This window comes from Astatotilapia calliptera, chromosome 7 (genome assembly GCF_964374335.1).
Source record: "Astatotilapia calliptera chromosome 7, fAstCal68.1, whole genome shotgun sequence".
Taxonomy (NCBI): domain Eukaryota; kingdom Metazoa; phylum Chordata; class Actinopteri; order Cichliformes; family Cichlidae; genus Astatotilapia; species Astatotilapia calliptera.
In genome coordinates, this window is record NC_137428.1 from 30950757 (window position 1) to 30962261 (window position 11505).

The 11505-nt window shown below is 37.0% G+C and overlaps 1 protein-coding gene across 2 annotated transcripts in view; it reads left to right on the forward strand.

The window, feature by feature from the left end:
- epha5 (EPH receptor A5) overlaps positions 1-8113 on the forward strand; it is a 66661-nt gene extending 58548 nt beyond the window's left edge. Inside the window, exon 19 of one of the 2 annotated variants that reach the window (XM_026174209.2) lies at positions 1138-8113. In XM_026174209.2, coding sequence (XP_026029994.1) covers positions 1138-1249 — 112 coding nt within the window. In that variant the 3' untranslated portion in view covers positions 1250-8113. The remainder of the gene's footprint in view (positions 1-1137) is intronic. The other variant, XM_026174212.2, reaches the window with a different exon arrangement.
- The last annotated feature ends 3392 nt before the right edge of the window (positions 8114-11505 follow it).

Consider the following 11505-nt stretch of genomic DNA (forward strand, 5'->3'; position numbering starts at 1 on the left):
CAAACATGCCAAACATGCTTGAAACACATCTTGGTGATATATGTCTGTTTACACTTGAGTAGTACGCCAGTAGTGCATAAACAATTACCTACAGATTGTGCTTACACAGAAGACACTGTGGTCCAGTACTGAGCCCAGTCCAAATCCCATATTGTTTGAGCGATCTGATTTGAATGCATTGTCAGTGTATACTGGGTCTATTCACTCATGTCCTTAGCTGACATGTTAATGCCAGGTTTAAACAGCATCACAGATGTTTTTTCCGTAGACCATTTAATGTAATGAACACTCTAATGAACACACAAAGTGGTGTGAAGGTTATCTACAGTGCTTAACAACTTTATTAGACCATCACCCAATGTAAGTTTTATTCCAGTGCTGCCCTAAATGAAAGGTATTCATAATTACCCACATTTTTGTATGTTTCTATGCAGAAGCTCTTTAATCAAAATTATATTTTTAATGCTAAGCTATAATTATTGTTGTTTTCCATTCATTTTCAAATTTAGTGTAAAGCATATTATAGTAAAGCCAAATTACAGTTCTTTACTTGCATTCCTGAACAGGAAAGTTTATTTTCAGCACTTGAATTTTAGACTTGGTTAATTTCTGACCTCTCAGAGAAAAGTTTGCCGGTTCAAATTTGGATAAAAAAATGTGAGTTCAGTTTGTTATTTGCCTAAAACTTTTTTTTAAACATGTTTTTGATAGATTTCTAAAATATTTGTGTTTTCTCATTTTTATTACAGGGGGTCTAATAAATTTGGTAAGCACTGCATTACAAGATTGCAAGTCTGTGCAAATACTTCAAAATGCTTTTTCTCTTCATTGAACTAAGAGTTCATATAAAGATAATATAACTACAGAACATTGGTAAAAATGTCATATATAACTCGAGGACGATTGAGAAATTGGTTTAACAGCAAAATCTCTTTAGTCAGTGTGTATCCAAAAGCCCAAACACACAATAATTTCTAACTTACAAAAAAGACTGGTTATCACATTCATTAAAAATGAATTTATTTATGTAAGTAATCCAAAATGCAGGCTTATTTTTAACAACTTTCTCATGCATTGCCTTATTTGTTAGCAGAATGCTTAAATATAGTGCCCTGTTTTCTGTGTGCTGTTTTTCAGGGATTTGCGAAGAGTAGGCGTGAACTTGGCTGGACACCAGAAAAAAATTATTACTAGCATTCAGGAGATGAGGGTCCATATGAACAGCACCAACTCTACTGTAAACATATGATGTGAAATACAAACATACAGACACATGCACACTCGTACACTCGCACACAAACACAGAAATACAATATATGGACCTACTATGTACTGGACCTAGAGTGGCTTAGCACTTTCTGTGGACGAGGATACCCAGTGTTCTACCGATCTAAACTGGAGGATCCACATGTTGTTGGTTCCTGTGTGTGGAGTTTGCGTTGGTGTCATTGGGAATATTGGATATTGCAGCACTAAAACCAAACTGAACTGGACTGAGTGGTGCTACTTGGAGGGATGATGATGGTGAGCTCAATATGAACTTAAGTAATGGTTTTACTTTAATTATTCAATTATATGACTCTGGGGATCCTCTTGGCACTGTTTTGGATACCTAAATCACAGACAGCAGATCTAACTCTGAGAGCAACCATAAAGTTTTTGGCTGTATCACAGATGTGAGTTTATACACTGGGCTCGAAGGGAACCTTTTCAACCTGTCTCAGGTGAGCTGAGCCCCGTGGAACAAAAAAAGTACTTGCTGATTCTTTGGCAACTTTCTCCATCGAGATTACCGTTCCATCAGGTTTCACTGAATTAATTTCCATATATTGAACCATTATCATTATTTCAATTAATGTCAATATTTGCTTTGACATGCTGATGTGCTTGTGGTTTTGATTTTTACCCATTTCTACCACATCTTCATGTGCAAAACTGAAGCTAAAATCTATTTTAATCATCCATATTCATATTCACTGTCATTTACTTAATTATCTTCCAAAGCAATGAAAGACAAGAATAGATACTTGACCTTTACTGTTTTAAAATACTAGATCTTAAGAATGGTTCTTACAGAGCCTAAAAAAGAGAAGTGAAAACAAACAAATAAAGACATGAAGATTTACACTTAAATATACTCTCTACAGCTGTTCTTCTGGATGAATGTATAGCACTGCTACAATGTGGCAATAAAACCATTCTAGTCCTTAAAACCAGCTTCTGAATGAGGCCACTGATTGTATGTTATTCAGCTGGCTTTGCTCTATGTGTAAGACCTTTCACTTACAGTGAAGTTACTACAAAGCAATGCATATTTTAATTGTAAACTGTTCTATTAGCTGAAAAATTCACACATATTTTAGTGAAATATTCACTCAGATTGCAGGCAAGCAGCACATGGAACACTGAAATCGCTTAAAAACCTTCACTTCAAAGTCTAGGAGAAGATTTTGCTGAGATTCAAAAGAAGCATTTGCTTATGAGTAAATCTTTCATCCAGATTCCAGATAACCTTAAGGTAGGATCCACACTGGAACTGGACATTTTTAATTTGACATCCATTCATCGATCGCGCATTTTCAAATTAAACTCCACTTCATGTTTAAATGTGGTTCCAGTAGAATACAACTGGAACAAACTGACACTCGTCAAAGGTTCATTCAATCCTGATGGAACATTTGTTCATGTAATAATGGAACTGCCATTCAGATTCTCATGGAAGGGATCACAAAGATTCCAACAAGACTGTTTACTGGTATTCTAATGGAACATTTTCCTCAGATTTTAAGGGAACTTCTACAAGGATTTCAATGCAGCCTTCTCTCAAGAGTGCACTCGGATCTTCATCAAGCCTTCACTTAGAACCAACAAACTTCAGGTACCGCAGAAACCCATCAGCACTCTGTTCAGTTTACCATGCCGCGGAGAATCTCTCACACGCATGTCTGCAACACCACAATAAACCTCACTCTAACAGGACTGCTGAAAATAAGGAGGCAATATTCATCTACTTGATAATCGTTTATTTATTTCTACTTGTTTGAAAAAAGAGCAAAAGTTATGTGGACAGTTTGTGTTTTATAATAATACTCTCTCTTGGACTACTGAGCAGCTTTGCCTACATGTCTTTCATGTATATAATGTATTATATATTTAAAGCAGGGAGCATTGTTCTTCTGTCTGCTATCATGTGGACAATTGGATATTGACCAGTCATCTCAGAGTAGAACACATTAGTAAATAGTGACAGATATTCTGAATCGGCATTCCTGCTACATAGACCTGGGCCGCTATCGAGTGGGGGCAACCAGCACAACTGTCCCCAGATAAGGGTCCCCAGAAGGGTATGCAAAAGAGCAAATATTTATCTTATGTTGTTGGTGATTATGTTTCATTTTACATTTTTTTTGGTGCAAGACCTAGAAATATTTTTCAGTGGCCCTAAATGAGAGCAGCAAGAAAAGCTTTGTTGACACTAGAAGTAGATGAGAATTATGAACAGGGACTGATGAATTTCTGGTGTATTGTATGGTATAAACATATACAATGATGTCAATGATCAAGCCCTTGCTTTACTTCTCTTTGGTATGGTATGTTATACGTAGATTGCTACTCAGTGCTTTATTGCTAAAACTTGACCTTTTTTCACTGCATTGTTCACCTAAAGAGAAGCTACGTTCTCACATTATATCTGTGCTCTCTGCAGATAACATGCTTATATTTGTATCAGTTAGTGTACTGCTAGTGTTGGGGTATACAGATGGAAATGCAATGAGATTGTAGAAGTAGGGTTTCTTTTTTTTGGGGGGGGGGTTCAAGAGGTGTTATCACCTGATTGTATGAAAGGTATAGAAAAGCACACAAGAAGAATGTAAAGGTTTTAAAGGGGCATTTCACTTTTTCAAAGAACATGCTTTCACTTTGAAACACTCAGACCCCCCACAGAGTTCAAGATGAGTAAAAGGGATAAGTCCTTAATGGTGGTAAGGACCCTCTTAGGTAATGGCATTTAAGCTTTTCCACCTGCTGTCAAGATCAAACTTCTTGACTGCTTCCATAAAAGATTGTAAAGTGGGGAATGGTCACAGGTTAATATTCTATATTATTATGTGTTTCTGAAAGTCATAGTGTTCTAACAGAGTGAAAGTCTGGTACAAGATAAATATCTGCATAGCCTCTTTAGTCTATGGCTTGTACATTGATAAACTATGTTGCTATGTTGCATATTATTGGGGAACTGTATGCATTTAGTGATGTCAAGCATTTAACAGCAGGCAACATTTGGCAGTAAAACTGGCATCCATGCCTATGTAGATTATTGTGGCTGTGCAGGTATTTCATTCAGCAGGGGAAGGCATCAGTAACATGGTGCAAAATATAAGGCATGTACTGTACAGCAAAAGCAGTTGTGTTGGGCAGTTTTTATTTACGACCCAGCGAGTCATAAGGCTTCCTCAGTCTCACGAATACTGCTTTTAGTTTGGGTTTCGCAGTGTTTTGACCCTCCCTAGTTGTCATGTTATTGGCTTTTTACAACCACCCTTTCAGCTTACTGGAATTTTCAAACTAAAATTTATGCTTGGGGCATGAAAAATTAGTGAATACGACACCCTTATAAGTGCCTCTCATCTTTTGAGCACCGTTATTTACTCCCCTGCCAAAATGCTATGCCCCAGCTGTTCAACTTTCTATACATGTTTGCCAACAACGTCTACAGGCAATAAGAAGAATGTCAGATAATATGCTTGTTGGAACTAATTTAATTTGCACTTTATGAGAATTCTGTTGCCCTTTGTTTGACTAAAATATCGATAGGTGACTGACATGTTACTGTCAGCAAGTGTATCCTTATTATTTACTATTTAATTATTAAAATTACTGTGTTCCCTTCACACTCCCATTGGTCACCATGGCATAATTTTTTTACAGTTAAGCACAAGAATTAATCATATTTGTAATACAAATCAAAGTTATATGAGCATCATTGATGTAGAGCACCATATTTTCGAGTGTATGGCACAACAATACACTTTCATGATGTAAACACAGGGTTTGACAGGCATCTTTTAGAATAAAGGTGAATTATTGGCTTTTTAACAAGAAGTCAACAGAGCACTAATCCTTGATGTCAAGGCCTCAGCCAGTCTTGACAGCTTTTTAGCATCAACACTGTTAATTCCAAAAGTGTGAGAACAGGTATTGATTTCTTGGCATTGCAAACCATAGTAAATATACAGTCAAGCTAATTATATGCTCTGCTCAGATTATCAAATCATCAATTCAAATACTTTATTCTCAGCACTTTTTCCAATAGCATGACTTTATCTTTTGCTCACATTTAGCCAAGAAAAAAAAAGAAAGCACAACAAACCAGCAAATACTAAAGATTTATGTGGTTTTACTCTTCAGTAACTGTCAGCTGAAACTCCGTCAGCCATGCAGTGTTTATGCAGGAGACAAAATTGTTGCGTCAAATTACATAAGACAACCGGTCTTATGTAACATCTTTGTTGTTTGAGTTTGAGAAGATGTAATCTAAGTTAGTCACACTGGTCCAGGCAGAAATGTCCATTAGAAGTTGTTGCACTCATACATGAGTTTTTGGGGGGTTTATTCCAAAATTACAGCACCGCTTAAAGGTAGAAAAGCCAAATGGCTGCTCTCTGGGGCTCTGAGTGATAAACCAGTAGATACCAGTTTGACTGGATTCTATGAAAGACCCAAAAGCAATATGTGACCTGACATTATTTGCAAAATTAATTTTTGCATACACAAATGCATGGGAATGTAACAACAACAAAAGGTTGCACTAACTGATTACGTTTTTTGGGGGGGGTTGTCAGACGTGAACATACTGAAAATAGGTTTAGGAGTCCTTGAAAGTGAGTTGAATTGTATCAGGGCCCACAGTTCTAGCATTCTTCCATTACTACTATTAATATTAATATTACTACTATTTTTGATTAGTCGTTTCAGCATTTCTTATACTTTGGAGCAACTGTGCAAATAAAGTCAAAGACTTTGTACAACTTATTTTTGGTTTAAAAGATGTTTGGAATAAGCTTGAACTTATTCCACTTCTTTAGTGGGCAGCTTCATCTTAGCAACAGCTGATGACGTGCATAGGATTTGTATTTTGTGCCATACAGAAAACCACACTGACGGGGGAAAAATGTCTCCTAAAGACTAATGTGGGTCAATAAAATTACAATTGTAATTCGAGACCACGGCATTTGCCTGTTGAGTAACATTTTTGAGAAAAAGCAATTCTTCAAATGCATATTTGCAGTGGGACAAACACTGTTTCCAACAGCACTGTCTACTTGCATTTGTGTTTTTAACTTCTCAGGAAGTGGAAAATAGGTACATTTATTTGATTATCACGTATTTGATCTTAGAAATGATGTGCAGCTTTCACAAAGTGTTAACATACAAAACAAGTATGTGATTAATCAATTGTCCCCAGCTCAAATGTAATTATTTTATCAGTTCACACATACAGTTTTAAGCGACTGAGTAACAAATTCATTGTGATTTATTGAAAGCACAGTAAAAATACTCAGCTACTGATGTGCTATTGGTTTGTTTTTGAGACTGTCATGTATTATGTTTGTGTTGATGTTTTTGTAGTGTGTTATCAAATCTATATTTTTGCAATAAAACATGAGTAACATCAACTCTTGTTGTAACAATCATTATCTGTTGACCACACACAGGCACTACACATTACAATAATTATTAATAATTGTTTTATGTTTTATGCTTTGCTCCTGCACTGCAGTGATTTGTTTGTGACCTCACAGGAAAAAGCAGTGCCATCATATTATGTTACTTTCAGTCATTCTGAAGGTGTAACTGTAGCAATATCATCCAAGGAAAATTTTTGAATTTTGGAACTGAGTTTTTAGATTGTGCATAACTTTAGTGAACAATGAGGCCAAAATTTTAATATACAGTGATGTGCAAAAGTAAGTACACAACACTTGTAGAAACGCCTTCAGCAGTAATAACTTAAAGTAATCTTTTCTGTATGACTTCTGTCACATCGTTGTGTGAGGTTCACAGATATTCATTTATTCAGCTCTCAAAGAATCAAGCCAGTTATGAAGGCAATAATGGATATAACCTGGTGCTAGCAAGGTAAAAGGTGGTGTCCAGTGAGAATATAAATCTTTCATATTATCTCGTTTTATATTTTTCAGTTTTGACTAGAGATGGACCGATTCGATACTGACCTAAATTACTGGATCGAATATCAGAGAGAAATAAAAAATGTAATCCGATCCATTAAATATCACAAAAGCAACTCACAAAACTTGCGACATGGCGTAACTCAGCTCATAACCTTAGCCGTTGGAGCAGTATGCTTCACGTGATAGAGCGGCTGTGGCGTGCAAGACCTGTTGGGGGTCTGGTTGAGCATTTGTAGCCTCGCTACCAAACCGGCATTTCATCTCAGAGAAAGGTTTCCCATAGAGAAGTAAAGCAAGTGTGTAAGTTCATCTCTGAATGTTTATAAAGCATTCCCACGTTAAGCTTAACGACCGATATATGGAGTGACTGCCTCTTCTCTCTCCCTCCCTCTCCTGCTGCTACTTCAATCATGAATCTAATCAATGATCAGCTGATCAGCCGATCAGCACCAGGATCCTTTTCTAAGTAGCTGACGGCTGGTAACTGTGCGGGGGCGGGTCTAGCAAGATTTTGCCAGGGGGCCAGGTAGGGCATTAACAGGGAAAGGGGGGCAAAAAGACATACATTCTTTCTAATTGTCATGTCTAGCTTTTAATAAACAATTATCTGAATCTTTTTTTGTGTGTCCCGTTTGGATCTTTAGCCATCAGAATTGTTGTCTTAAGGCCAAGAAAGATGCCAGGCGGATTTATTTTACCAAGTGGATCATCATGGCCTTGCCATATTGGTCCATTTGATTGACCTTTATTATAATTATGAATTTATTTTATTTTCAGTTGCTACAAACGGGACAGACATGACTGGGGGATAGGACAGGGAGAAAGAATGAAAGAAAGAGAGGGAGAGAAAGAAAACCAAAGGGGAGAAGAGACGGTGAGAAGGGGGGGGGAAGAAAGAAAAAAAACAAACAAAAAAACAAAACACCTGGGTCACTTGTATGGAGAAAAAAAACAGAAGAGAAAGCAAACAACAAAGAGCAACATAATAAAAAAAACAGCACCATCACAATAAACTAGCTAGCAGTAGATATCAGTAGATACTAAATAATAAACGATATTGTGCAGCACGCAAGATAGACAGCGCACAATGTGCTTTGAGGCAGCAGCCAAGAAAGCTGTAGTCCGCGTCTGTGATAATTATCTGAATCTTACAACCAAAGTTTTCATCTGATGTCAAATGTATAGAAGTCCATTATTGTATATCAGAACTATTAAGTCAAATTTATAACATAGTAAGCTATAACACTTTTTCCTTTGGGAAGATACCATCTGTGCAGTCTGCAATTCAGTTGAAGAAAGATATAGAATCTATTTAATTATTGTAGAAAAATAATTGATTTCTGTGCATTTTTTTTTCTTTACACGTGCATTAAATTAAGGTTGATTACGTCAATTAAGCATTGTGAGGCGGAGGGCAGGGGTTGGTTCCCTATTTTTTTTTCTTTTTGCTAGGAGTTGGCAACCCTATTAGTTAGGTTGCTTAATATTTCTACTAAGTACTCTTTAAAATACCACAATAGGAAGGATGGTGTAGGTTTAAGTTTATTAGATTGATCAGTGTTGCTGAACCATGAAATATTTTGGGTGCAGTGTATTTTTTGCACAAGGTATAACAGAATAGCTTTAGTTTTATTTTGTTTTTTTAAACTTGAGTATGAACTTATACAAAATGCAGCAAGATATTAAAAAAAAAACGTTTTATTGATTATAAAATACCCTATATATAAATATTTATATCGGCAGATATCCAAATTTCTGATATCGGTATTGCACATAAAAAAGTGATATCGTGCCATCTCTAATTTTGACACAGCATGTCAGACAGCATGAGATCTGGACTTTGACTACGCCACTGCAATATGTTTATTTTTTTTCCTTTCAGCTATTCTGTTGTAGAGTTCCTGATACATGACATAGTCATACATCATTATCCTGTTGCGTGACACAGTTGTGGGCAAGCTTTAGCTTTTGGACATATAGACTCACATTTGACTGTGAATGCTTTTTGGTATTCAGAGGAAGTCCTGGTTGACTCGGTGAGATACCGTAGTCACATGTCTACAAAAGAAAACCAAATCATCAAAACAGCAAAAAGTGCCACCCTTTGATCTCACCAGATATTTGTCTAAGTCAAGATATTACAATTTAGTATTCCCCCTATTAAATACAGAAATGTCTCAATGAGTATTTAGTTCATAGGTTATTGCAAAATGTCATCATTAATTTAAATGGTTAATTCTCTGCACTTTCTTAACAAATCCCACAAAATAGGAAACAGAAAACGCAGCATAAAGAAAACTCCTCCAAAAATATGAAATTTGAATTGTTAGCACCATGCTGTATCCTCCTGTTGCCTTCATGACCATCCTGATTCATTGTGCATAGATTCAACAGCATGCTGGAAATATTCCTCAGAGATTTTGTTCCATTTTGACACAATAGCATTGCATGGTTGCTGCAGATTTGTCATCCGTCCCTGATGTGAATCTCCCATTTCAATACATACCAAAGATGATTGACTGGACTGACATCTGGTGACTGTCGAGGTCACTTAAGTTCAGGGAACTCATTGTTTGTTCAAGAAGCCAGTTTGATGTGATTGTGAGTTTGATAGCATTGTGATATGCGGTGTTACCTTGCTGGAAGCAGCCATCAGAAGATGGGTACAGTGTGACGATAAAGGGTGATTGGTATGGTGAGCAACCATAATAAGGCAGGCTGTGGCACGTGAACAATGCTCAGTTGGTACTAAGTGTGACAAGAAAATAGTCCCTACACCAGATATCAAGAGTCAACAAAGCCAGACATTGTTTTTCATCCTCCATTGTCCAGTTTTAGTGACTTTTAATCTCAATTCTCTGTTTTTAGCTAACAGGAGTGGCACCTGGTGTGGTCTTCTGCTGTTGTAGCCCATCGGTGAGACCCCAGAGACTGTAAATATATTACCATGCAGTTTGTGAGGTTACCCCAAGGAAAGTGGCAAACTGCATATAAAAACAGTCAGCAGCAATAAATGAAACACGTTTCTCTTACTAATTAAATCACAAGGATGTCACTGCGTGTTTCCTAATTGTATTATAGTTGATATTGACCAGTTAAATTGACCAAATTGCATTTACTGCAATGTACTCTGTTTTTGTCTGTGTTTTCATCGCTTGCTGGTTTGATTGTAATGGGCTACTTTCAGCGGACATGTAATTACTCCAAGATGTTTCCCAGCAATGCAATTAGACATGCTTTATTTGTTAAGATACCAACTGACAGGGTAACAAGGGAGCTAGTTACCAGTCTTTTTTCTCTTTGTCTAGGTGGAGTGTGGGGGGTAGAAACAGATGGATAAATGAATACATAGACAGTTGCTGATCCAAGGAGAAAATCAAACACTGCCCAAGTAAAGACAGGCATCCTAAAAAAAATCACACCTGCAGTCTTTGTACTAAGCTATTGACAATGCTACATCGTAGGCTGGGGAAAGAATCCAGCAAAATGCAGGTCATTGCCAGGTTACAGTGATAATGAGCTGTGAGGTTCTGTAAAATGTATTGTGTTTTTAAAGCATGATGATGCAAGCCTTGGTAATGATGTGTCTGTTAGATGCAGTGAAATTAGCTGCTGATGTCAGCAACTCGTTTTATTGTGTGATTACTCTCACACAAAGCAGACAATGATATGAAAGCCTTGCCAGCAATTAACATAGTGAAATTATTCAGTAAGCATACCTGTTTGCATGAGAATGTTTTATCCTCAAAAGTCTACTGTAGACACAATGGTTATTTAATTTAATTAACACTTGAGGTCAATTCTTCGGTAACACAAGCTTTTTTTGGAGAAACTGTGAAATTAAAGATAGAACCTAAAGACAGGTAATAGCTCAATATCCTAATCCCCTACAACAGATATTGTAAAACATCCCTCATACGCCTACGCACTATTAATAATTTTTGTGATAACCTTGCATGGCGTGTGAAGGTGATTCTCAGTTCTAACAAAGCCACGCTAGTTTATATGTTAATATCCGCACTAAAGTGTTGTGTATGTGTGTGCATGTGAGGTGTGTTATGTCAAATCAAACCGAGCTGATCTCTGGGGGAATCCACTACCTGCATGGCTCAAGGTGATTATCACACGCACACACACACACCAAACGCATGAAGGTGAAATTAGCCATCACACCATCAGCATGGCTATTACCAAAACCTCTGTATCAGCGGCTTGAAGAAAAGAGCTGCAGGGTGTGTGTGAGCGTATGAGTGTGTGCTGGGATTGAACTGGGGCTATATTCCCACTGGTGCTGACTGGGATTGTTCTCGGA